The sequence below is a fragment of the Carettochelys insculpta genome, chromosome 22 (genome assembly GCF_033958435.1).
Source record: "Carettochelys insculpta isolate YL-2023 chromosome 22, ASM3395843v1, whole genome shotgun sequence".
Taxonomy (NCBI): Eukaryota; Metazoa; Chordata; order Testudines; family Carettochelyidae; genus Carettochelys; species Carettochelys insculpta.
This window is the reverse complement of record NC_134158.1, coordinates 22,534,858-22,561,746: the sequence shown is the minus strand read 5'-3', so window position 1 is coordinate 22,561,746 and position 26,889 is coordinate 22,534,858. Positions and strand designations below refer to the sequence as shown.

The 26,889-nt window shown below is 55.1% G+C and overlaps 1 protein-coding gene across 1 annotated transcript; it reads left to right on the top strand.

Moving 5' to 3' along the window:
* Positions 1–1,127: 1,127 nt before the first annotated feature.
* LOC142025186 (cytochrome P450 2A13-like) lies at positions 1,128–22,066 on the top strand. The gene is made up of 9 exons (XM_075017747.1): positions 1,128–1,307; positions 1,783–1,945; positions 5,633–5,782; positions 6,890–7,050; positions 16,613–16,789; positions 16,942–17,083; positions 17,294–17,481; positions 18,395–18,536; positions 20,958–22,066. Exons 1-9 carry the CDS (start codon positions 1,128–1,130, stop codon positions 21,137–21,139), a joined length of 1,485 nt encoding a protein of 494 aa, XP_074873848.1. The 3' UTR covers positions 21,140–22,066.
* The last annotated feature ends 4,823 nt before the right edge of the window (positions 22,067–26,889 follow it).

Sequence of the window (26,889 nt, the reverse complement as noted above, 5' to 3'; positions counted from 1 at the left end):
TAAGAGGCAAAGGAGAGCGATGGAGAGCAGATTTCTGCTAATTTCTTCCGTCTGTATGAAGAATAAATTTTGTGCTGTGCACTGAGGCATGGCCAGCGTGCACCACCTATAGAAACACATGCTGCCAGCTGGGACGTTCTGCTAACCAGCTGAGCTGCAGCTGAATCTCTCCTGGTTGGCCACCCACATGCTCAGCTTACAGGGAAGGCCGGTGGCCGGTGGAGAGTGAAAAGGCAGGGGCGGAAAAGAACGCGGGGGAAAGCAGAGGGACGCCTCGGCCCTCGTCCACACTTGAAAGACGACAGCCGCCCGAGGACTGTCAGCGCGCTGGGAATTAAAGGCTAATTAAAAATCACGGCCTGGGATGGAACCTCCAGCAATATGGCCAGCCAGCCACGTCTGGCCACCCCGAGCAACCCAGAGGCAGGGCTCTGGGGCAGATACTGCTGCACCATCAGGAGGGTTTCTCCCATGGGCATGGTTAATCCACTGCCCCACGAGGTGGTCACTAGGAGGACAGAGGACTCCTTCCAGCGGTCCAGTGCTGTCTACACTAGGGTCTGGGTCAGCTTAACTGAACCCTGCGGGTGTTGCAGGGGGGAGGTTGATTTTCACATCCCTGAGCAATGCCACTGGGTTGACCTCAGGTTTCTGTAATAGAGCAGCCTGTAGTCTCCCCTACCAGGTGGACCCTTGGTGCACATAATAAAATTTATTCCACCCATGGATGGAAAGTGTTCGTGGGCGCCTGGTGGAGGGGAGGAGTCCCCCCAGGTCCCTCGCTCTGTGCACCAGATGGGGAGGTTCTGGAGCAGGGAGCCAGGAGCTTCCATCCGTTCCTACATTCCGGCCCCAAACTTTCTCCAGTTCTGCTTCCCCCGTCAGCTGCCCCCTTCCTCCCCCATCCCCATCCCTGCCGAAGCCCCTCCTGGAAGTGCAGCTCCCACGTCAGCAAGCCCTAGCTGCACATAGTGGAGACACCGCCGCAGCGTTGGAATTCGGACTTCCGGGCTTTCTCTGGAAGGGGCCCAGTGTGGATTGCATAAGAGCTGTGCGAGTGAGCTGCCGTGGGCAGAGCTGCATCCATCCCGGACGGACTCGGGAGAGGTGGAAAGTCCCAGCCAGCCATGGACCTGCTGGCAGCTGTCACCCTGTTCCTGGTCATCTGCCTCTCCTGCCTCCTGCTCCTCTCCACCTGGCGGCAAAGGCAGGGCCGGGGGAAGATGCCCCCGGGGCCCACCCCATTGCCCCTCCTGGGGAACCTGCTGCAGGTCAACCTCAGCGACATGCTCAAGTCACTGATGAAGGTAGGAGGCCTTTCCTGGTCTCCCGGCAGCCCTGCATGGGGACCCTGCCCAGGAGCTCCAGGAATGCCTTGGGGCCACCCCGACTGGGATGCCTGGCGTGGGGCGGCTGTGTCAGGAGAGGGGCCCAGGGTGTGTGTGGGGACAGGCAGGGCCACGGTGTTTGGGGAGGAGAGACCCTGTGTGGTGGGGAGGCGGGACGGTGGCTGGACGTCTGAGGTGGGGACCGGAGTGCTGCTATGGGGGGGGCTTGGGGAGGGGCAGGCACGTGGGTCCTGTGAGGGGAGGGAGGGGGCACCGGGCTGCCGTTGGGGGGAGAGAGGTGCTCTGGGGGGTGCAAAGAGGATGCTGAAGTGGGGGAAGGGCAGTGGCCTGGTGGTGGGGTGAGGCGGGAGGGACCACACTGCCTCACGTGGGGGGGCCGGGGTGGGAAAGGGCCCGTCCATGGGCATCTCATGGGGTCTCCCTCCCGCGGCAGATCAGCGAGCGCTATGGCCCCATCTTCACGCTGCACCTGGGCCCCCGGCGGGTGGTGGTGCTGTGCGGCCACCGGGTGGTGAAGGAGGCTCTTCTGGACCAGGCCGATGACTTCGGGGGGCGCGGGGAGCAAGCCACCTTCAGCTGGCTCTTCCAGGGCTACGGTCAGTAGCTGTCAGGGACGCGGAGGGGGCAGAGTCTGCCTGGGGCTGCATCCACTCAGTCCTGGTCTGCTCCACCCCAGGGCTGCCGGGTTGTCCTGCGACGGCCCCGAGCCTGGGTGCCCGACACAGCCCACGGCAATCAGGCCCACCCCCAAACTGGCCACGAACTCTGCTCTTAGCCTTCACCCTGGCCCCATAACAGCCTCCACGTGGAGTCACGCGGGGTCCGTGGGGGGGGCTCTCCACTCTAGGGCTGTCCTGGGATCTCCGGGAATTACAGGTGCCCTTTGCATGAAAGAGCCATGTGCCAAAACTTCCAGGAACAGGTCCAACCAGAACGGGCCACCTGAGCCTGCCTTGCCAGCCTCTACGCCAAGAATCACAGCTCCCATCGAGCATTCCCAATGCAAGGGGCACTCCCCACGTCAAGTGCACCTTGGAGCCAGCCCCGTCATAAACTGCCGGGAGAGCTCCAACCCGAGGTGAAAGTCAGCAGGCGTGTCCTTGTGCACAGCTCCCATGAGAGCTGGCTGAGCTACGGCACAAGCCAGCAGGGAGCCGCCAGGGCCCCAGCATGCAAACGGACAGCATCTGGAAGAAATTTTAAGTTACTTTCACCCCGGTGATCTAGGTTCTCGCTAATGGTTTCCATCCATGTGTGGAATAAATTTTGTTACATGCACCAGCAATAGAAACCTGCTGTCCACTGTGGGATCTCTGCCAATCAGCTGGACAGCACAGGTTTCTCTCCTGGGTTTCTAGGGGAGTGCCCCGAAGAGCGTTTCTTGGCCCAGTACTGTTCAACATCTTTATTAATGACCTAGAGGAGGGAATGGGTTGCACCCTCAGCACATTCGCAGATGACAGTAAGCTAGGGGGCCAGGTAGATATATTGGTGGGTAGTGATAGGGGCCAGAGTGACCTAGACAAACTGGAGGGTTGGCCCAAAAGAAATCTGATGAGGTGCCACAAGGAGAAGTGCAGAGTCCTGTATTTGGGACGGAAGATCCCAAGCACTGTTACAGGCTGAGGACCGACTGGCTAAGCAGCCATGCAGCAGAAAAGGACGCGGGGATTACGGGATTACAGTGGATGAGAGGCTGGATAAGAGTCAGCAGTGTGCCCTTGTAGCCAAAAAGGCTAACGGTGTATTGGGGGGCATTAGGAGGAGCATTTCCAGCAGATCTAGAGCAGTTGTTATTCCCCCTATTTGGCACTGGTGGGGTCACATCTGGAGTGTTGCGTCCATTTCTGCTGCCCCCCACCCCACCCCACCCCCCATATAGAAAGGATGTGGACACTTTGGAGCAGGTTCAGTGGAGGGCAAAAAAAATTGTTAGGGGGCTGGAGCACATGTCATATGAGGAGGGGCTGAGGGATTTGGGTTATTTAGTTTATAGAAGAGAAGACTAAGGGGTGATTTAATAGCAGCCTTCAACTTCCTGATGGGGGCTCAAAAGAGGCTGGAGAGAGGCTGTTCTCAGTGGTGACAGGCGGCAGAACAAGGAGCGATGGTCTGAAGTTACAGAGGGGGAGGTGTAGGTTGGATATGAGGAAAAACTATTTCCCCAGGCGGGTGGTGAAGCACTGGGATGTGTTACCGAGACAGGTGGTGGAATCTCCATCCCTGGAGGTTTGTATGTCCTGGCTTGACATGGTCCTGGCTGGGATGCTTTAGTTGGAGTTGATCCTGCTTTAGGCAGGGGGCTGGACTCAGTTATCTCCTGAGGTCCCTTCCAGCCCTGGGATTCTACGATTCTATGATTTTATGATTGTGAGATGAAGCAGCTAAACACAGATACACCCAAGTGCATTTCAATCACAAACAGCAAAAAGTAATAGCAGCATCTAGCAGTTCCCAGCCAGGAGTACATGTACTCCGGGCGTCTGCTGAGCTATTCCTGGGGTCCATCAATTCAGTGAAGCATTTGCCTTGTTTTGCAGCAGCTTACCTAAGAAGCCCTAGCAATGTCAGTCCAGCCTAAGGCACCAGATAGGCAGTGGCTTGTCTGTCTTGCTCTGTTGAGAGTGAAGTGAAATGTCGCTGCTCTGTTGATACGCCAGCTGATGGATTTGGGATTGGCCAGTCACACAAAGCAGCAAGCCCTTTCTCAGTACCAGGGGCTGTGACACTTATCGGGTCTATGGTCGAGTTTGTGAGCAAGTCCTTCTGCTACGAGGCAAAGCCTGGGGAGCAGGGACTCCAGACAAGGCAGACTCCTGAAAGGGGGACAGCAGCCTGGGAAGGTCGAGCACTCCCTGTCAGCTGACTGCTTGGGCGGCTGTCCAGGAGAGATTCTGATTCTGCCCAGCGGATTAGCAGTGCATCCACAGTTGTACACAGCCAGCAGCGGGTGGTGCACCCCTGCGCATGCCTTAAGGAGCACAAGAAAATTTATTCCGCACATGGGTGTGAGAAATGCGGGTGAACACCAGCCGAGAGCCACCAGAAGCAGAGCTGTGGGTCCGTTAGAACTAACCCACTGAGTTTACACTGAGTAATCCCAATCCTCCGAGGCCAACCAGCAAAAACACCCAGTGCAAGCCAGCGCTGCTGCTCCAGCCAGGGCGGGGGGATCCTGAGCCTCATGGGCCTGATCAAAGCAAGATTGCACTGCAGCCTGTCTGGCTCAGGGCAGGGAGTATCTGTGCACGCTGTAGGGAATCACTGCCTGCAGGCGCCGCCTCCGTTGCTCCCTTTGGCCAGGAACCGCTGGGAGGGGGGGCCTGCAGAGAGCACCCCCTACAGCATGCAGAGCTGTGCGGAGGCCCCTGCGGCCCCGGGCAGCTGCAACAGGTAGGAGTCCAGATCCCCTGCCACCTTCTGCCCAGACCCTGAAGCTCACGCCTGGGCAGCTGCACACTGAACACCTCACTTTTACCTCCCCGGCGCCCAGCCCTGGGACCCTAGCAATGTTAATCCAGCTCTGGTAAGCCCTGGTAAACCTCTGCCCTGCTGTCGCTCCCCACCCAACACACCACGTGTGGCTGGAGCTTGAGGTCAGTCTGGGGGAGTGCCAGGTTAGTGAGGATTGTGGGGTTGTCTCTCCTCTTGTGTGGCCCCCGACTGGCTTTTCTGTGGGTCAGTGGCCCCCAGCCCAACAAAGGTTCCCAGCCCCGTGTTAGCTGCAGCAGCTCATGCTGCCCGCAGCCCCTCTGGGGAACTTCTCGGCTCTGGCACTGATCAACGGACGAGGTCCAAACTCAGGCTTGGGAGGGGTCGGGGCACCGGGAGCGTGAGGTGGCATTTGGCGAAAAACATTCAGTAAGAAGTTGGAAGTGGAGCTTTTCACACTGACTTTGTTACAGTTCAGAGCTGGGCAGAATTCTAGGATTCGGTGCCAGTTGAAAGGTGGGGACCGCGGGGAAAGCTGGGGGGGGCACTTATTGCACATGAGCATTCCCAGGCATGTGCACCCCCCTGCCCCGCCCAGCCCTGTCTGCATTTTGTGGGTGGGGTAGGTACTGTCTCTCTGTGTTACATTCGCACACAGCACCGAGCACGGTGGCCTAGTTTAGAGCTGCTCTCACGAGACAAGTCATAACTCCATTTCCAGCCTGGCTCTGGGCAGAGGCTGCCTGGGGGGAAGGTTTTCATTAGGGGCCCCTTGTTTCTGCTTCCCCACCCCCCTGCCCGAGTCCTGTTCTGCTTAGGAAATGCGCCTTGTTCTCCGCCCCACACCCCAGGGGTGATCTTCAGCAACGGGGAGCGAGCCAAGCAGCTGCGCCGCTTCTCCATCACCACGCTGAGGAACTTCGGGGTGGGGAAGAGAAGCATCGAGGAGCGGATCCTGGAGGAGGCTCACTTCCTGCTGGAAGCCTTGCGGGAAACCAAAGGTTTGTCGGCATCTTTTTGCGCCGGGGCTGTGAGTCTGGGCCAGCCCCCCAGCTGGGGTGAGCCAGCCCTTGGGTCCACAGGACAGCCTCGTGAATCGAGCGTGGGATTCCTGGAGTCATGGGGGCAGACTGCAGCTGGGGTGAAACAGTCGCAGAGTCGGGGGGCCTACTGCTCCACAGCCCCGTTGCCGTCTGTGGGGCCACCACTCACTTGACATCATTTCCCCCTTTACACCAGCCGAGGTTCTTACCTGTAGCTCGCAAAGCCCTTTGCAAAGATGTCAGAGTCATAACGCCCATTGCACAGACGGGGAAACTGAGTCGTGGAGTGGGGGAAGGGCCCTACCCTAGGCCAGCAAGAGTCGGGGATCTAGCCTAGGACTCCAGGTATGAGCTGAGTTCCCTGCTCTGCCAGTGATTGCTTGTGTGACTGCAGTGTAGTGGGAGATATGTGTGTACTGGGTGTGGGGCTCCTGCTGAGGGTAACTGAGGCGACCGGGTGACACCTCTGGGCTGCAGACAAAGGAGGAGGTGGATTTGAATTGGCACTGGGAGTTGGGCAGCAGTGAGTCTGGGCTGGGAGAAAGAGAGACAAAGGAGGGGGCAAGGCCCTGGCTCCCAGGGGGGCCCTCTGGGGCCTCCTCTCCCCAATATGGATGGGACTGGCTGTCTCTGCCGGCTGCACTGACTCCTCTGTACGACACTGTGCCCTGTTGGCTAATAAACCCGCCGTTCTCCTGCTGAGTGAGAGTCGCTCCTGCCTGCGGACGGGGTGCAGAGCCTGGGGACCCCTGAACCCCATCACAGTGACTGTGCCCTAGTTCCTTAGTTTCACCAGATAGCCCTGTTCTGCCTCTTGGCGGGTGCGGAGGAAATATGGCAGAGATGGGGGCAGGCAGCGGTAGACCCCGAAGCGGACCAGGTGGCTCACGGGGGGGTCTGGGCTTTCTCTCCTCACCCCGGCTCCGTCGCTGCCTGGGTGGTGCTGCAGGGCTGGGCTTTCAAGATCAACACAGGCGCTGCCTTGACAACTGCAGGTTGCAGGGAGGGGAGAGGTGAAGCCCCTGCTAGAACCTGCCCCCCTCAGCACCGGTTGCCTCCCGCTAGGTTTGCCCTTTGACCCCACCTACTTCCTGAGCCGCACTGTGTCCAACGTCATCAGCTCGGTGGTCTTTGGGGACCGGTTCGACTACAAGGACAAAGAGTTCCACTCCCTGCTCTACATGATGACTGAGAGCTTCCGCTTCACCTGCACGGCCTGGGGGCAGGTACGAGGGGTCTCTGTCGGGGGGTGGGTCCCAGAATAAGCAGCCCCCTGGAGGCTAAGCGGGGCTGTGAGGAGTGGGAGAAATAAGGTGTGGTCCTGTGAGACCCCATTGTGAGAGGCGAAGGCCTCAGCCGCCATGGACACAAACGGGATTTGAAATGCGACGACTGAGTTTCCTGACTCCCCACGTCGTGCAGGAGCACCGGGAAATTCACAGAATCCCAGGGCTGGAAGGGACCACAGGAGGTCACCGAGTCCAGCCCCCTGTCTAAGGCAGGATCAACCCCAAATACATCGTCCCAGCCAGGACTTTGTCAAGCCAGGACTTTAAAACCTCTAGGGATGGAGATTGCACCACCTTTCCAGGCAACACATTCCAGCGCTTCAGCACCCGCCTGGGGAAATAGCTTTTCCCAATATCCAACCTACTGCTCCCCCTCTGTAACTTCAGACCATTGCTCCGTGTTCTGCCGTCCGTCACCACTGAGAACAGCCTCTCTCCAGCCTCTTTAGAGCTCCCCATCAGGAAGTTGTCAGCTGCTGTCAAATTGCCCCTCAGTCTTCTCTTCTGAAAATTAAATAAGCCCAAATCCCTCAGCCTCTCCTCATAAGTCAGTGCTCCAGCCCCTGAATCATTTTTGTCACCCCCTTCTGGACTCTCTCCAGTGTGTCCACATCCTTTCTATGCTGGGGTGGGGGTCCCAGAGTGGGATGCAATATTCCAGATGGGTATAAGGTGGGCGGATAACTGGCTGGATAACCATTCTCAGAGGGTAATTATTAATCATTCCCAGCCATGATGGAAGGGCATAACAAGTGGGGCTCCACAGGGGTCTGTTTTGGGACCGGTTCTGTTCAATATCCTCATCAGTGATTTAGATATTGGCATAGAGAGAGCGCTTAGTAAATTTGCAGGTGATCTCAAGCTGGGAGGGGTGGCGAGTGCATTGGAGGCCAGGGTCAGAATTCAGACCGATCGGGATAAGCTGGAGAAATGGTCTGAGGCAAATAGGATGAAGCTGAATAAGGACAGATGCAAAGTGCTCCAGCAAGAAGGAACAATCCATGTCTCCCACACAGATTGGGAAGCGACTGTCTAGGAGGTTCCTGCAGAGAGGAATCTTGGGGTCCGAGTGGAGCACAAGCTAAATGTGAGTCAACGGCGTGATGCTGTTGCACAAAAAGCAATCGTGGTTCTGGGATGCATGAACAGCAGCGTTGTGAGAAAGACACAAGACGTCGTTCTTCCGCTGTGCTCTGCGCTGATCAGCCTCGGTTACAGAGCCGTGTCCAGTTCTGGGCAGCACATTGCAAGAGGGATGTGGAGAAATTGGAGAAGGTCCAGAGAAGAGCAACGAGAAGGATGAAAGGCCGAGAGAACACGAGCGAGGGGGGACGACTGAAAGAACTGGGCTTGTTTAGTTTAGAAAAGAGAAGACTCAGAGGGAACATGACAGCGGTTTTCAAGTACCTCAAAGAGGGTCACAAGGAGGAGGGAGAAAACTTGTTCTCCTGGGCCTCTGAGGGTAGGACAAGGAGCAAGGGGCTTAAACTGCAGCAAGGGAGGTTTAAGTTGGACATTAGGAAAAAATTCCTAACTGTCAGGGTGGTTAAACACTGAAATAAATTACTAGGGCGTTTGTGGAATCTCCATCGCTGGAGATACTTAAGAGCAGGTTAGACAGACACCTGTCAGGGATGGTCTAGATGGTACTTGGTTCTACTGTGCGGGCAGGGACTGGACTTGATGACCACCCGAGGTCCCTTCCAGTCCTAGTGTTTTACAGTTCCATGTGGCCTCACCAGTGCTGAATAGAGGGGGAATAATCACTTCTCTAGATCTGCTGACAACGCTCTTACTAATGAACCTTGATACGCCGATAGCCGCCTTGGCTACAAGGGCACTCGGTTGGCTCATACCCGGCCTCTCATCCACTGTAATCCCCAGGGCCTTTCCTGCAGAACTGCTACTCAGCCAGTCAGTCCCCAGCCTGTAACAGTGCTTGGGATTCTTCCGTCCCAAGGGCAGGACTCTGCATTTCCCCTTGTTGATATGTCAGTAGCGAGGAAAATAATTCAGCCTGCTGTGCCAGGGGGCGTTGTTAAGCTGTCTCTACAGCTTTGCTGCGTGCTCACGAACGCTGGGCTCACCAGTGTGAGGCATTTCTCTCTCTGGTGAACATTTCTGCTCCCCTCCCTGTCCCGCAGTGTAAGCACTCACGGATCAAACCGCTTGCAAAGACAGCGGCCGGTGGCTCCCCTCCACCCAGGTGCCCATGGGGGCAGGTGAGCGGGAGACAGAGGAGGCAAGCGAAGTTTGTGCAATAGGTCAGAGCAAGGGCGCAAGTGATCCCTGCTATCCCCCAGGGTGGCAAAAAGCTCATGTCGGGGATTGTTGTCTGCAGGCTGCCCTGGCAAACACACTGAGAATCCAGCACCGGCGTTCTCTCTCCAAAGGCTGGAAGCGGCTGTTGGAGGGAGGCAGCTTGCAGGGGGCTTGCCTTGGTGGGCAGAGGTTGGAAGCTGGAGCCCCCTCCAGATCCTGGCCTGACCACCCAGCTGCAGAGCACACAGGGCTTGCAAAGAGGAAGCAAACCGTGGTGGGCACGAGGACCAAGGTCTGGAGAGAGGCACCCCAGGAGGACTGGTCGCCTATGTTGAAATCTGGGATGCAAGTGGTCTCACAGAGTCACGGAATCCCGGGGCTGGAAGGGACCTCAGGAGGTCATCGGGTCCAGCCCCCTGCCCAAAGCAGGATCAACCCCAACTAAGTCATCCCAGCTGGGACCTTGTCAAGCCGGCACTTAAAAACCTCTAGGGATGGAGAATCCACCACCTCTCTAGGCAACACATCCCAGTGCTTCACCACCCGCCTGGAGAAATAGTTTTTCCTAATATCCAACCTACACCTCCCCCTCTTCAACTTCAGACCATTGCTCCTTGTTCTGCCGTCTGTCACCACTGAGAACAGTTTCTCTCCCTCCTCTTTAGAGCTCCCCTTCAGGAAGTTGAAGGCTGCTATTAAATCACCCCTCAGTCTTCTCGTCTGCAAACTAAACAAGCCCAAATCCCTCAGCCTGAATAGTGTCCACCTGAATGCAGAAAAGGCTATTAAATAAGGGATGCCCCTTGTAACACAGAACAGCTGGGAACCCCAGGCAGTCGACGAAGCTCTGATAGTACAGCCAGCTCTTATTGGTAGTCCTCACCCCTGAGTCGGACGCTGGACCATGGCCTGGTTATTGGGCACGCTCATCCAAGCAGAGAAATGGAACTGGTGGAAATTAACAGGGGCAGGTGGGAAAAATGGTCTCATTAAACTAACTGGGCATCTTTCCAGCCAGCTGCCTAGGCCAGGAATGAGGAAACTTTTACATCAGACTCCTCTTTTCACCCCTGAAATTAGCCCGGTCCCCACAACCTGTCTAACGTCATCCGAACCCACAGAGGGTTACATTCATATAAACCCACGGAAATTTCAGTTACGTTCGTAGAGAAAAACCCTTGGCGCAGGCGTCAGCAAGTAAGCCTATAGACTATAAAACCGTTGTTAATTGGTCTATACATGTGGAAACACAGGCGTTAACACAGGAACATATTTCAACATTTTTAATGCGATGGAGGATCCCAAGACCCAGCAGCCAATTATGAAATGTCACGCCCCCCCCGAGGGGGCTCGCCCCCCCCCACTTTATGCACCCTGTAAGGTGCTCGACTTGGCACTGCGTGACATTTTGCGAGAAAGCTGCAGAATGAGCACAGCCAATCTGAAATGGATTAAAAACTGGCGACCTGTGGGCCTGGAGGTGGGAGTGAACTGGGCCCCAGCCTCACATGGGTCTGGTCCTGCGATCCCGGCTTGACCCTGTGCTTGTAGCACTTTTAACAATGACCCAGAAGAAAACCTAAAATTGTCACCCATGGAGTTGGCAGGCGACACAGAGATTGGGTGGGTGGGTCAGGGATACAGAGCAGCAGCGATCGCTTGGTGAGCTGGGCACGGGCTAACAACATGCACGAAAGCGCAGCTTGGTGTAAATGCAGCCGTCCAGAGACAAAGCAAGCTGGCTGAGCCTCAGCCGCAGGACGTGATGCCTTGGGAAGCAGCGACTCTGGAAAGGCGGAGGGGCCATGGCAGGGAATTGATCAGGGAGCTCTCAGCGAGAAGTTGGGGCCAAAAGGGGCCCTCGATCCAGGGGTGTACGGCCCAGGGGATCCGGGTTCCATCAGCAGCAGAGAGGTGATTTTGCCTGTGTGACTCAGGGCAGGCTCCTGAGTCCAGTTCTGGGGTGGGCTGTTCAGGAAGGAGGTGGATAAATTGGAGAGGGCTCAGTGACAAGCCATGAGAGTGGCTAAGGGGCTTGAAAACCTGCCGGAGAGTGGGAGAGTTCCAGATCTCGCCTGCTTCACCCAACAGGGAGAAGGGTTAGGGGTGAGCTTGGCATGGTCCCTAAGTTGCTGCATGGGGAGCACGTATTTAGCAGCGCAGCGCAGCGCAGCAGAGAGATCTCTGGCAACGCCAGATGGGGAAGCTAGAGGCATTCGCTGGAAATAAGGGGCACGTTTCTAGCAGGGGGAGTAACGAAGCAGAGGGGCAGTTCTCCAGGCGGGGTCTCCCACACTGGCCATGTTTAGAGCAAGGGTGGATGCGTGTTGAAGAGATCGTCTCTAGGGGTTACGTGCAGGAAGCTCTCTGTCTGAGCCATGCAGGAGCCAACAAAACGAGGCCCCAGGCAACGAGTTGGACCCTGCCAAATTTGTGACCACAAAAATGTGTCACAGGCCGTGAAATTGGGCCTTTTGCATGCTTTACCCAGCGCACTCCAGCTTCCTTGGCAGTGGGTGTCTGTGAGCGCTCTGCTAATCAGCTGGGCAGTGCCTGAATCTCTCCTGGGCGGCCGCCCGAGTGCTCAGCTTACAGGGAACATTGCTGGAGAGTGGTGGTGGTGGGCCCAGCTCAGAAGGCAGCACCCTGCCAGCAGCCAGGCAGTAGTAAGGGTGACAAAACCGCAACGTTGCACTCTTAGTTCTGTGAGGCTGCTCTCAAAGCTGGGCGGCCAGAGAATGGCTGCTGCTGACTGAGGGCCCAGCTCTGCCGGCAGCTGCGCAGAAGTGAAGGTGGCAATACCATCTCTTGTCAGCCTTACTTCTGCTCTGCTGCTGCTGGTGGCTCTGCCTTCAGAGCTGGGCTTCCAGCCAGCAGCCAGGGCTCTCCATCCTTCAGCCCCAGCAGCAGTGACAAAGTAAAGGTAGCAGTACTGCAGCACTTCCCCTACAATAACCCCTTGCAACCCCCCGCCACCACTTTTTGGGCCAGGACCCCAACAAGCAAACACTGCAAAATTGCAGATGAAAATGGCTGAAAAAATGACATTTAAGCCGTGTCTACACTAGCCAAAAACTTCGAAATGGCCATGCAAATGGCCATTTCGAAGTTTACTAATGAAGTGCTGAAATACATATTCAGCGCCTTATTAGCATGCGGGCAGCCACAGCACTTTGAAATTGACGCGGCTCATCGCTGCGCGGCTCGTCCAGACAGGTCTCCTTTTCGAAAGGACCCCGCCTACTTTGAAGTCCCAGTATTCCTATGAGCAGATGGGAATAAGGGGACTTCGAAGTAGCTGGGGTCCTTTTGAAAAGGAGCCCCGTCTGGACGAGCCGCGCAGCGACGAGCCGCATCAATTTCGAAGTGCCGCAGCAGCCCGCATGCTAATGAGGCGCTGAATATGTATTTCAGCACTTCATTCGGAAACTTCGAAATGGCCATTTGCATGGCCATTTCGAAGTTTTTGGCTAGTGTAGACACGGCCTTAAAGTTTAAAACATCCTACGGTAGGGAAATTGGCCAGAATGGAGCATGAATTTGGAAGGGCTTAGCTCTGAGACCTGCTGCCGACATGGGGCTGGCAGAGCTGATTCACTAAGGTCCCTTCAGAGAGCCCCGGGGTGCGTGATGAAGAGATTACCTGGAGATCTGTACCAATTGACATGAGAGTGCAGGGATGGACAGATGGATGGACGGACAGATGGATGTTATGCTTAAACGAAGCACACGAGATCTTTTATAGGGGAAAAGGCAGTACCCCACGTTTGTTGAGAATACAACAGTAGCTTATAAGAAGGCTGCAACAGCGAACACTGTGAGCAGCGAATGGCAGCAGCCAACAGGGAGTTTGCCTGGGAAAGCATCCCAGAGGAGCTCAGGTGAGTGTGGTTTTGGGCGGGGGCTGCATTGTGAGCTGGTGGGTTTTGCGTGTCTGAGCTTTTGTTTTCCAAAGAGGGGCAGTTTGAAAGCTTGTTTGGCAGTTTGATAAGTTCTTCCTTTCCTGTTTCGGGAAGAGCATTTGATAAGATTATGAGGTGTGACTTGGGAGTGCTTCATTCCAGGTGGGCTTTCAGGGGCTGATTAGATTGGAGGCCAGGCTCTGAGTTCACCCCCTACCAGTTGTCCCTGTCTTATTGGTTTGTTTCTCATGTGCCCACCAAGGCGGCACCAGAAACACGTAGGGGAACTCTCTGAAGAAGGGGGAATAATGGACGGTGACATGGCTACTGAGAAGTCCACCGTTGTGACCTGCGTGGCATCTGCCATGTTTGTCTTTCTCCTGGACGAAAGGAAGAATTTGGTATGTCCCAAGTGCAAGCTGTTTGCCATTTTGGAAGAGAAGGTTAGAGGACTTGAGGCACAAATATCAACCCTCAGGTCCATCAGAGAAGGTGAAGACTTTCTGGATAGAAGTCACCATTTGGTACTGCAGGAACAGCAGGGTGTTCAAAATAAGGAAGAGACCTGCAAACATGCTATCTCCAGGAGAAGAAAACCAATTCAGGTCTCCAACTCCAGTGGAGATAAGCAACTGCTTTTGTTGTAGTGAAAAGTCCTGCACGGGATTTTTTCAGGGGAAAAGGCAAAACACCACATTTATTGGTAATACACATATAGCAATCAACACCTATCATAGGAACATGACCTATTACATTCACGCAGGTGAGGGGAATGATGGGGGGGCTGGATTACTTTGCGCCCCCCCGACCCCTGAATTTCTTTACGCCCTTCTCAGGAGGGCACGCTCCCCAGTTTCGGAAACCATGATCTAGAGTGACCTGGATAAATTGGAGGATAGGGCCAAAAGAAATCTCATGCGGTTCACTAAGGAGATGGGTAGAGTCCTGCACTTGGGACAGGAGAAACCCAAGCATTGTTACAGGCTGGGGACCGACTGGCTAAGCAGCAGTAAGGCAGAAAGTGACCTAGGGATTATGGTGAATGAAAGACTGGATATGAGTCAACAGTGTGCCCTTGTAACCAAGAAGGCTAATGTCATCTTGGGCTGCATTAGGAGGAGCATTGCAAGCAGATCCGGAGAAGTTGCTGTTCCCCTCTATTCAGCACCGGTGAGGCCACATCTGGAGTATTATGTCCAGTTTTGGGCCCCCAGGATACAAAAGATGTGGATGTGCTGGAGCAGGTTCAGCAGAGGGCAATAAAACTGATTCAGGGGCTGGAGCACATGACCTATGAGGAGAGGCTGAGGGATTTGGGCTCATTTAATTTACAGAAGAGAAGACTGAGGGGCAATTTGACAGCAGCCTTCAACTTCCTGAAGGGAGGCTCTAAAGAGGCTGGAGAGAGGCTGCTCTCAGTGGTGTCAGATGGCAGAACAAGGCGCAATGGTCTGAAGTTACAGAGGGGGAGGTGTAGGTTGGATATGAGGAAAAACTATTTCCCCAGGCAGGTGGTGAAGCACTGGAATGTGTTACCGACAGAGGTGGTGGAATCTCCACCTCTAGAGGTTTTTAAGTCTCAGCCTGACAAGGCCCTGGACTCGATGACCTCCTGAGGTCTGTTCCATACCTGGGATTTTGTGATTCTGCGATTCTATATGCTCTTCAGTCACACACACCCCGCCCGACACCGCGCACACGCAGTCCCACCAGATGACGTTATAGTTTCCAGCCCAGAGTCTGGATCAATCTAGTGGCCAGCTAGATTGATCACAGTGGGGGAGCAGGGCCTTGTCCGCTGAGAGCCGATGCTCTCCTGGAGTTGGTGGCAGGACGAACCCAAAGTTCCATAGCAAAGCACCCTGCTTTTAGAATCATTTTCTCTGTTGAAGTCTGGGGATTCTGCTATGTCAGTCTGGCTACGTCTACACGTGCACCCAACTTCGAAATAGCTTATTTCGATGTTGCGACATCGAAATAGACTATTTCGATGAATAACGTCTACACGTCCTCCAGGGCTGGCAACGTCGATGTTCAACTTCGACGTTGCTCAGCCCAACATCGAAATAGGCGCAGCGAGGGAACGTCTACACGGCAAAGTAGCACACATCGAAATAAGGGAGCCAGGCACAGCTGCAGACAGGGTCACGGGGCGGACTCAACAGCAAGCCGCTCCCTTAAAGGGCCCCTCCCAGACACACTTTCATTAAACAGTGCAAGATACACAGAGCCAACAACTAGTTGCAGACCCTGTATATGCAGCACGGACCCCCAGCTGCAGCAGCAGCAGCCAGAAGCCCTGGGCTAAGGGCTGCTGCCCACGGTGACCACAGAGCCCCGCAAGGGCTGGAGAGAGAGTATCTCTCAACCCCCCAGCTGATGGCCGCCATGGAGGACCCCGCTATTTCGATGTTGCGGGACGCGGATCGTCTACACGTCCCTACTTCGATGTTGAACGTCGAAGTAGGGCGCTATTCCCATCCGCTCATGGGGTTAGCGACTTCGACGTCTCGCCGCCTAACGTCGATTTCAACTTCGAAATAGCGCCCAACACGTGTAGACGTGACGGGCGCTATTTCGAAGTTACTGCCGCTACTTCGAAGTAGCGTGCACGTGTAGACGCAGCCTCTGTGACCAGTGTTATGTTTCTGATGTCAGTCCTTCCCAAAACCTCTGTAAGGCCCATCCTGTCATCAATCGTCTTTTAGGGGCACTTGCTCCGTGCTTTAGAGTGGTCAGTCTGCCAATCTGATCGCTCCTTGACCATGGGTACACGCTGATGGTTTTTTCTGACGTGGATAAGTCTGTCTTCACCCACACTTTGCCCCTCCTTTACTGGCCACCTGGCTCTGAGGATAACCTTTGCTCCTTTAACTCAACACAGACGTACCGCTTTCATACATGAACAATTCTTGCAAAGACTTTCAAAGAAAAGGATAATACCCCAGTATCTCATACTGGGCAAAGCAAAAGGCAATGTAAATCAAACAGCCCAGACTTCAACATTCCTCTGATCTCATTAACGTCAATACAGTAGCAAAACTCTGCCTCTTTACTCACTAAACTCACTAAACTTTGAAAGAAGGAAACATATATTCAACTAAAGAACTTAATTAATAAAATGTTAAATGTGTTAACAACTTACCTTACACTGCTACACTATTAAACCTAAAATACAAATGTAAAAAGAATAGAACGTGCAGCTCCAACAGGAGGATGTGAAGAGGGCTGGTTGGATAGGTCAAGGGACGGGAAAGGGGATGGATGCGGACAGACCGATTGGCTCTCCCCGCCATCCTGTGTTCAGGGGTCTCTTGAATCTCCCTCCAACCCAGCTCTACGAGATGTTCTCGGACACCATGCGCTACCTGCCCGGCCCCCAGCGTGATGCCTTCAAGCAGCTGGTGGGGCTGGAAAAGTTCATTGAGAAGAAGGTGAAGGCGAACCTGGAAACCCTGGACCCCAACTCCCCTCGGGATTTCATCGACTGCTTCCTGGTCAAAATGCAGCAGGTACGGGCTGGGGGGGCAGCCGCACAGCAGAGGGGAAAGGTGAGGCTGTTAGAGAGCAGGACATAGTATAGTCCTGACTGGAGGCTGAACTCAGATGCAGCCCTGGAGTTCTCACCAGAGTCTCTGCAGAGCTTTTTCTTGTTCTTATAAAGGAGAAGCAAAATCCTTGTTCTGAGTTTTCCCTGAAGAACATCGTTCTGACCGCGCTGAACGTCTTCTTCGCGGGGACGGAGACGGTCAGCACCACACTGCGCTACGGCTTCCTCATCCTGCTGAAGTACCCCGAGATCGAAGGTAGCTGGGAAGGGGCAAAGGAAGCCGCAGGGGGAGGGGCACAGGGCAGGTCAGACGGTCCAGTTCTGGGGGCCACATTCAGCCCCCACCTCCCTTGGGCCAAGTCAGAGCCAGCCCTGACCGCAGTGGGGCAGGGCCAGCTCTCAGCACCAGCCCAGGCCCCATGCGGATCCCCACCAGCCCCGCTGAGCTGTGCTGCCGTCCCTGCAGAAAAGATCCACCAGGAGATCGACCGGGTGATCGGGCGGAACCGCACCCCCAGCATGGAGGACCGGAGCCGCATGCCCTACACCGACGCCGTCATCCACGAGTTCCAGCGGTTCTGTGACGTCATCCCCATGGGGCTGGCGCGGCGCGTAACCCGGGACACCCAGTTCCGGGGCTACACCATTCCCAAGGTAGCTCCCAGGCGCCCGCCCCCGGTGCCGTCCCCATGGCTGCATAGGGCTGGCCGCTGTCCTGGTCTCCTTGCAGAGCAGCTGACAGGGCGGTGGAGTGGGCTGGGTGGTGTCTGGGCAGTCGTGGGCTCTAGCAGGCAGGGCACGGCCCTGGGAGAACAGCCCTGGGCTTTGCTTCCAGCTCTGAGTCATGACCTAGTACCTTGCCGCGTGTCTCAATTTCCCCTGCTTTATACTAACCCCTTTTTCTATTCATGTGGGCAACTCCTCGGGACAGGAATTCGCTCACTCTGGTAGCTCTGTCAGGGTCCGTGCAGCACCAGGCGTGATGGGCCCCAATCTCAGCTCAGGGGACTCCCGTCACACCCCTAAAAATAGCATTCACAGATGGGGATAAATACCCATAACCTGACGTCTCATGCCTTGGGCCAATACACACTGTAGGCACAGAAAGCCAGGAGGCTATTGCAGTCCACGATGTATGGCCCAGCACTGCATCCGGTGCATACCAGCAGGGCATAGCTACTGAGGGCTTGGCCTGGCATTAGCTAGCCCCAGTTACAGGCCAGCCTCCACCGCGCTCGGAGCTGTACAAAGAACAGACACCACCCCAGCGCTTCAATTCTGAGCATTAGACCACAGGGTCAGCAGGGTTGTCGAGGTTAGAGAGCAGACGCAGGATTCCCAGGTGCTGTTCCCAGCTCCAGGCAGAGCAGACTGCAGTCTCTAGGGCAGTGGGGCGTAGAGGTGAGAGCACAGAGTCAGGACTCCTGGGTTCTGCTCCAGGCTCCAAGCAGAGCAGACTGCAGTCTCTAGGGCAGAGGGACGTAGTGGTTAGGGCACCTGGGCTGTGCCTGGCCGGGCTGTGACCTGTCGCTGTGCAATCACTGCCCTCCCTCCCTGTCTCCGGCAGGGCACTGAGGTGTACCCCGTGCTGGGCTCTGTGCTCTTCGACCCCTCGCAGTTCAGCAACCCCGACACCTTCGACCCCGGCCACTTCTTGGACGGGAACGGCCAGTTTAAGAAGAGCGACGCCTTTGTGCCCTTCTCAATAGGTACGACCCCCTCCCCGGAGCTCGGTCCTGCGCCCCGACAGCGAGAGCCAGGCCTGGCCCGGCCACCTGCGGAGACCCCTGCTGAGCTGAGTGGTGGGGCCAGATCCTCACCTGGTGTAAATCAGTGTCCTTGCACTGCGATCAGATCCTTACATGGTGTAAACCAGTGTCCCTGCCCTGGGGCCAGATCCTCAGCTGGTGTAAATCGGTGTCCCTGAAGTGGGGCCAGATCCTCACCTCGTGTAAATCAGTGTCCCTGCCCTGGGGCCAGATCCTTAGCTGGTGTAAAGCAGTGTCCCTGACCGGGTGCGGAGGGCCTGGTCAGACACATTGAGGGCTGAGCGTGTGCTGAAGCCTCGTGGGCGATGTGAGGCCCACACAGTGTCTACCCGCGGGGTCTGCCAAGTGCCAGCGCAATGGGCCGGCCTACAGGGGACGCACCTTGGGGACCAGCGTTGTCACCCCAGCTGCACCCAGGTTACTAGCTTCATGGCTGCAGCAGGATTCATTCCCTGCCCCTCCAGGGCCAGGCTCCCCACAGGGTTAACCCCGTATGTGCCGGGGTAGGTCACTCTGGGTCAGCAGCTCCCAGCGCCTTCCCGACGGCGACCCATGCTGAGAACTCACGACGACTTTGTGACCTGGGCGATTCCAAACCAGGGGAGGCGCGGTTCAGCCCCAGGAAAAAACTATAAAGCTCGATTCACCCCACCCGTCCAGCTTAAACCCCCGACAGCCCCAAACTGCCCCCTCACCTGCTGTCTTAAAGCCCTCGCAGCCCCGAAACTTTCCCATCCTCCAGCTTAAACCCCCGACAGCCCCAAACTGCCCCCTCACCCGCTGTCTTAAAGCCCTCGCAGCCCTGAAACATTCCCATCCCCCAGCTTAAACCCTTTGCAGGTCCAAACTTTCCCTCCCAGCCCCAGGCTTAAACCTCTCGCAGCCCCCACGCCTACCTCCCACAAGCAGCGCGGCTGACCTCAGCTGCTCCTTCACCAGGCCGCTGGCGCCTCCCCTGCGCAGCTCCCCCAGCCTTCCTATTCCCTTCCCCCATCTGCAGCGCTGGCAGTTCTCTGCCCTGTCATGCTCAAATGGGACTCAGTTTAATAGGTTCAATGGCCAGATCCCTCCTGTCATCCATGAAGCCAATTAAACTGAGTTCTATTTCAGCACAGCAGGGCAGGGAGTGGGAGCTGGAGGAGTGAGCAGCGGCGGGAGCTGCAAATGGCTCCTTAAAGAGCCACATGCGGCTCAGAGCTACCCAGCCGGTGACACTGAGAAAGTTTAATGGCAACCCACGTTTGGGTCCCAACCCATAGGTTGGAATCCCTGCACTAGATGGTCCCAGGGGCCCTTCTAGCCAGAGAATCTGTATCCTGAGCATGTTTTCTGTCCCCTCTGGGCCCCACAGCCCTGGCCAGCTCAGTGTCATTAACAGGACAGAGGGTCTCCTTCCTCATTCGCACCTCTTTTCAGTGCAGGGAGACCCCCGCACAAATTCCCATCGCTTCCACCAGATTGTTTGAGTTGCGGGAAAAAAGAAGCCAAAATCCTGATAACGTCAACACGTTTAAACAAATGTCTCCTTTTGCCAGTCGGAGATCGCACTCCGAGTTCTCCTTCCTTTTCTTTTGGGGAAAAGATCCAAGAGAAATCACAGGTTCCCAGTCTGGCATTTCACCCAAGGCGTCATTTGCTCTCAGCTATTGCATTCGACCAAACCCCAGAGCAATTTCATTTCCCATTCCCTCAGAAACCAGTTTTATTTTATTTTTTCCTGAAAAATCCATTTTATTCCCAGCTGCAGCGCAGAGGGCCCTGGGTATCAAGCTCTGGGCTGTGGACCTCCGAGGTCTGAACCGTGGGTCTGAGGTTTCCAAAAGGGTCTGTGCCTCGGTTTGAAAATGTTTAGGGAGCCACAAATGGAAGAGGGTTGCAAGCCGCTGGCTGCGAGCACCCATCAGGTCAGCAAGGGCTGCATTTCACAGGGGCAGTAGCCACGCGTACCAGTCCCCTGGTCCCCTGATTGTCAGGAAGCGAGGGAAAGTACACGAGTTGGGTGAATGAGTCTTCTCTGACCTTCACCAGCCGGGAGTGGGGAGCATGCACGCAAGCCGTGTACTTTCCCCTTACTCCCTGATGGTCAGGGCAAGGGGCATCCAGGTATGCTTGGCTGCTGCCCCATGCCCTCCTGAAATGGTACATCAAAGATCTGCCTGAGGGAAGCCATTAACCCCTCCCAGCACAGCCGTGTCACACAGCCAACCCGTTCAGGTCTTCAAACAAACCGCACCCCGTTTCCCCATCAGTCACCAGAGCCGGAGCTCCAGACAGGGATAAGAACTGAGATTCCTCCCTGATTCCTGCCCCCAGAGCCCTGCCCCAGCCGTGCCCTGAGGCTCTGTTTGCCGTCTCTCCTAGGGAAAAGGTATTGCTTCGGGGAGATGCTGGCGCGCATGGAGCTCTTCCTCTTCCTCACCAGCATCCTGCAGAACTTCCGCTTCCGCTCCCCCGTGGCGCCCGAGGACATCGACATCTCCCCCAAGCTGGTCGGCTTCGCCACCCTCCCCCGCAGCTACAAGATCTGCCTGATCCCACGCTAGCCGCCCACGCAGCCCTGGGGAGGGAGGGTGATCTGGGGTGTCAGAGGCTGGAGCATTCTCCCCACGAGAGAGGGATTTTTCTAATATCCAACTGAGACCTTCCCTGAGACCTTCCTGAGACTGTTGCTCCTTGTTCTGTCCACTGTCACCTGCCACCCTCTCTCCATCCTCCTGGGAACCCCCCTTCAGGAAGCTGAAGGCTGCTGTCAACTCCCGCCTCACTCTTCTCTTCTGCAGAGAACAGGAACACAAATCCCTCAGCCGCTCCTCATAGGTCATATGCTCCAGGCCCCTCCTCATTTTTGTCACCCTCTGCCGGACTCTGTCCAATGCATCCACCTCCTTTCTATAAAGGGAGGCCCTGAACTGGACACAGTACAGCTTCAGCCACTCTAGCCCAGCACCCGCAGGACCTGACTGGTGCTGAATGAGAAAAGGTCATGAGAAAAGTTCATCATGGGAGGTCAGGATTGTCTAGCACCGTTACCTACTTTCCCAGTGATTCCTGGGTTCTTAGAAGTCATTTAGGGGTAAATTGCAGCTAAAAAAGAGGGCAGAAGTCTTAGGCTGGAAACAAACTTTATGGGGCTGCAGGAAACCTGGCCACACTCATGACAAGTGGTCATCTGGCTCACTGAAATCATACCGGATTATGGATGCTGCCAAAGCAGAGAGTGCTGGACTAGAGAGGTTTAATTTGTACTCCAGCTGTGGCCTCACCAGTGCCGATTCGAGGGGAATAATAACTTCTCTAGATCTGCTGGAAATGCTCCTCCTAATGCACCCCACTATGCCTTTACCCTTTTTAGCTACAAGGGCCTGCTGTTGACTCATATCCAGGCTCTCCTCCACTGGAATCCCCAGGTCCTTTCCTGCTGCACTGCACTGCTACTCCGCCAGTCGATCCCCAGCCAGTAACAGCGCTTGGGATTCTTCCATCCCAAGCTCAGGACTCTGCACTTCTCCTTGTGGAACCTCATCAGATTTTTTGGGCCCAGTCGTTCAATTACTTTAGATCACTCAGGACCCTATTCCTACCTTCCAGCACATCTACCTCTCCCCCAGCTTAGTCACAGAAGTCGCCCTGTTCGTCTATATCTTCACAAACAAACGAGCAGTCCTGTAGCAATCTGAAGACTATCAAAATGATTTACGAAGCGTCGCAAGCTTCCTGAGGGTGCAGACCAGCCCATCAGCCAAGTCATTATGCAGATGTTGAACAAAACCAGCCCCAGACCCAACCTGTGGGGCACACCGCTTCAAGCCATCCGCCAACCAGACATTGAGCCATTGACCGCTGCCCACTGAGCCCGACGACCCAGCCGGCTTTCTCTCCATCCATCCAGGCTATACTTAACACACTGAAGCTGCGTCTACACGTGCACGCTACTTCGAAGTAGCGGCACCAACTTCGACGTTAGGCGGCGAGACGTCGAAGTCGCTAACCTCATGAGGAGATAGGAATAGCGCCCTACTTCGACGTTGAACGTCGAAGTAGGGACTGTGTAGACGATCCGCGTCCCGCAACGTCGAAATTGCTGGGTCCTCCATGGCGGCCATCAGCTGGGGGGTTGAGAGATGCTCTCTCTCCAGCCCCTGCGGGGCTCTATGGTCACCGTGGGCAGCAGCCCTTAGCCCAGGGCTTCTGGCTGCTTCTGCGGCAGCTGGGGATCTATGCTGCAGGCACAGGGTCTGCAACCAGTTGTCAGCTCTGTGTATCTTGTGTTGTTTAGTGCAACTGTGTCTGGGAGGGGCCCTTTAAGGGAGCGGCTTGCTGTTGAGTCCGCCCTGTGACCCTGTCTGCAGCTGTGCCTGGCATCCCTATTTCGATGTGTGCTACTTTGACGTGTAGACGTTTCCTCGCTGCGCCTATGTCGATGTTGGGCTGAGCAACGTCAAAGTTGAACATCGACGTTGCTGGCCCTGGAGGACGTGTAGACATTATTCATCGAAATAGAGTATTTCGATGTTGGCTGCACGTGTAGACGTAGCCTGAGAGTGGGACCCATTGGAAGAGGAAACCAACAGCGTCCCTCTGGCTGGGCGAAATGGCCACCGGGACAAGGTGGGGATTTAGGCTTCCCAACTGTGCCAGGTGGCGAGTGGTCCCTTTTAAATAGAAACCTTTTCACACAGGCCATCCTGGAGCAGACCAGGTGTTGCTATGGGGTGGAGCTACTTCATGGGGAGAGCCACAGATGCACCTGTATCTGAGCCCTATTGCTCAGAGCCCCAGTGTGCTGGGTCTCAACTATCCTTTGCCTGCCTCTCCAGAGCGTCGTCCTCCCATCCCCAGCTTCTGCCCCTGCAGCATAAACAGCCCAGATCCCAAACCCTCCAGTTACAAGGTGGAACCCTCTGTTAACTCTCTGTGCGTGTCACCCAGGGCCGTCCCCACCTTTCTGTGCCGCTGCTTTGATGGCAGAGGAGGGCTGGGGTGCACCTTCCTTTGAGCCTCTTCTGTACACTCTAAAAGCTGAAAGCTTTAGTGAAGACACCAGTATAGTGACAGGAGAATTTCCTGCACTAGCTTAGTTACCGCTTCTCCTGGAGTCAGAGCAGCTACGTCGATAGGAGGAGCTGACCCACGGCTAGGTCAGGAAAGCTATGTTGCTCAGGGCTAGGTGGTATTTCACTCCCACTGAGCAATGTAGTTATACCAGCAACTGGTAACCAGTATATCCAGAGCTGGGCACATTGTTGGAGTGAAACTTCAGGTTTTTTCCCCCCGTGAAAATGAAGCTTTGGCGAGGCTGGAATGGTGCACGAATCTGTTTTGTGAAAATCTTCATAGCAGGGCAAAGAATCCAAACCAGCTGGGTCGGTGAACTTTGGCATTTTCTTGAAATGAAACATTTTGACTCTTTGATTTGAAGCAACTGTTAAGATTTCTTTCCTGTTTCGTTATGCTTGATTTACAACGGTAAAGAACTGCTCAGATTTGGCACAGAACCCTGAGTTTGGGGTGGACATGAGCGGGGGCAGCTGGACTTTTAGGTCTGCCAAAATTTGCAAGCGCCTTCATTTTTGGTGTGACCCACAGAGAAGATTATTTGAACTTCCTAGCAATCCGGAAACCCTTGGTCTCCAGGGCACCAGCTTTCAGCAGGCTAGGTTTGTCTCAACGACCTGCTACTCAGGCTGCCAGCATAACTGCCTAGAGACAGGCTTGAACCCGGGACCTCTGATACATCGTGCAGGAGCTTCTAAAGGGTTGACTAAAAGCACTCAGTTAAGGCTGTAGAGGAGACTCACTCTAGTCTTTTTGTAGGTGGTCCAAGTGCCGCTACCTAGGACAGTGAACCACCCCCTGGTGTGCGGGTTGCCCTCATAGCACCACTCAGAGCAACATGCAGTGGTGCATGGAACCCATGTGCCCCCCTGCAGCTGGATGAAGCTGACCCCTCTCTGTCTGCCACTGGACAGGGTATCCCCTGCTGAACGCATCAGGACAGCTGCCCTGGGCGTCCTTTTAAATAGACCTCACAGTCGGGATTCCCTCCAATTTTTTCTATCCGTGGGTGGATTCAATTTTATTATGTGCACCCAGGTGTATTCAGCTGTGCACCACCATAGAAACACAGGTGCTGGCTGGGGGGTGTTCTGCTAATCAGCTGGGTGGCAGCAGAATCTCTCCTGGGCGGTTGACCCAGTGCTCAGCTCCCTGCGAGCATTGCTTGCAATGCAGCGCTGGCTTCGGTTACGGGTTATTTACATGGCCTGGCACGCTGAGCTCTCCTCACTTCCTTGCCCCTTTCTGGCTCTCACTGGCCGTTCTCCCACGCTTCGTATTGGGATTGTAAGACAGGGGCAGGCACTGGCCTTCTGCTCTGTGTTTGCCTAGCACTGCCACGACACAAGCAATAAATGCATGGCTACCAGATGACTGTCTAGGCGTCTGTTCTTCTCTCGCACCCGCCAGACCGGGATACAACACCACTGAGTTGGGTGGAGTTTTTCGTGATTTAACAATGGAATCACGCTGACTTAGCACAGTGGAGGGTCTGGGGCATTTTGGGCGAGACAGAGTCAGGTGGGCTGGAAGATTCTCGCGAGGACTAAGAGCAGAGTGGCCCTGGGAGGAGCTGGTAGCAGGGGAAGTCATAGTTTGGGATGCAGCCGGGGGTGGGTGGGGATGTCTCAGGGCAGCATCAGGAAATGTAATGCACGAAGTTGGGTCAAGCAGGAGAAATGGAGGGCTAGATGTGAATGAGGAAGTCGAGCTACTTTTCCCCCTGGGTTGAACCAGGCAGGTTCTGTACTGACCAGGCTCTTGAGCAGTGAGTTGTAATGCAGGAGGCTTCCCCAGGCACAGCTGAGAGCCAAACCTGGGCAAAATGCTTAAAACAGGGCTCCTTACAGCCCAAGATTGATTGTCCTCCCTCTAAAGCACCAAACCCGTCACACAGAGTAGCTCTGCCGCCCTTCTGGCCAGCAAGAAGTCACACCAGCAAATCCCGCAGACACTCCAGCTTCCCTTGTGTCACAACCAGTTCCCCTCCTCAAACAGGTGAGAGGTTACGAAAACCAATCTCACCAGCTCCACCCAGGTTCTCCCAGCCCCTAAGGGCCAGCCCCATCCCCCGGTCAATGTACACTGAGATCTTACCCAAAAGAGCACGCTGGGCCCAGCCTTTAGAACCTAAAATCTAAAGGTTTATTGATAAAAAGAAAGAACAGGGTGAGAGAAAAATCATTAAAGCAGTCATACTCCACACAGCAATCACAAACTGCTTAATGCAGGCCGCAGCAGATGGACTAGGCTGCTATCCCAAAAGTCTCTGGACTATGTCCTTTGTTAGGATGGGCCAGTGATCCTTCCAGGCTCAGCTCATAGCAGAGATACTCCAGAGTTGAAGTCTGAAGATTGAAAAGAAAATGGAAAAGCCTCCGAGGCCCCTTTATACGCCTGCCCACGTAGAGGGAAGCCATCGTTCCTTGGTGTGTAGGAGCACATTGGAAATGGAGAATCACACGAGCAGGTCACCTCCCCATGTCCTGTTTTTGGGCATTCTGCCACTGGCTGCCTCCTTGGCTACATGTCCACAGCCACATTCCTCAGACGTGGATTCATCGTCATCATCAACCGTGGGCTCAGCGCCCATTGGTGTCTGACGCCTCTCTCACTATTTCCTTCCATCTTTCCCTGTCCTTTGCAGAATGGCTTAGTTTCTGTAGACTAGCTCTGCACCAATCTACTATATCGCCTATCTATTCTCTGTGGGGTCTGCCTCTCCTATTCCAACCGTCCATTACGCCGAATGCCAGGGTCTTGATTGTTCGCTCGTTGTTCATTCTGCCGAGATGCTCAAAAAGATGTAGCTTCCAGAGGTGGATTGGAGCCTGTTAAATACAGAAATTCCTCTCTCTGTTAAATACAGCATCACCTGGCTGGGAGGTTGCCCTGCCCCCTGTTGTGATCACCCAGAAACTAACATCTCTAATGGAAGCACAAGGCCAATCTTATAGCTCTCTATATAAAAATGGTACAAACATATAAGCAGCATAAACAGATTCAGCGAATCACCAGCGTTCATCAGACACCTCACAGGCCCACTTGGCACAAGATTAGGTGCAAATTTAGGACAGTGGTTGCAATAATTGGCACCGTGTTCATTTGAAAATCCAATAACGTCATACCAGCGCAAAGGGGATGGAAAGGAAGCTCAGAAAGGCATATTTCTCTAGCTCTGGAGGACAGAGAGAACTTGAGCTGAGCGAAAGAAAAGGGCAGTCCTGTAGAGCTGCAG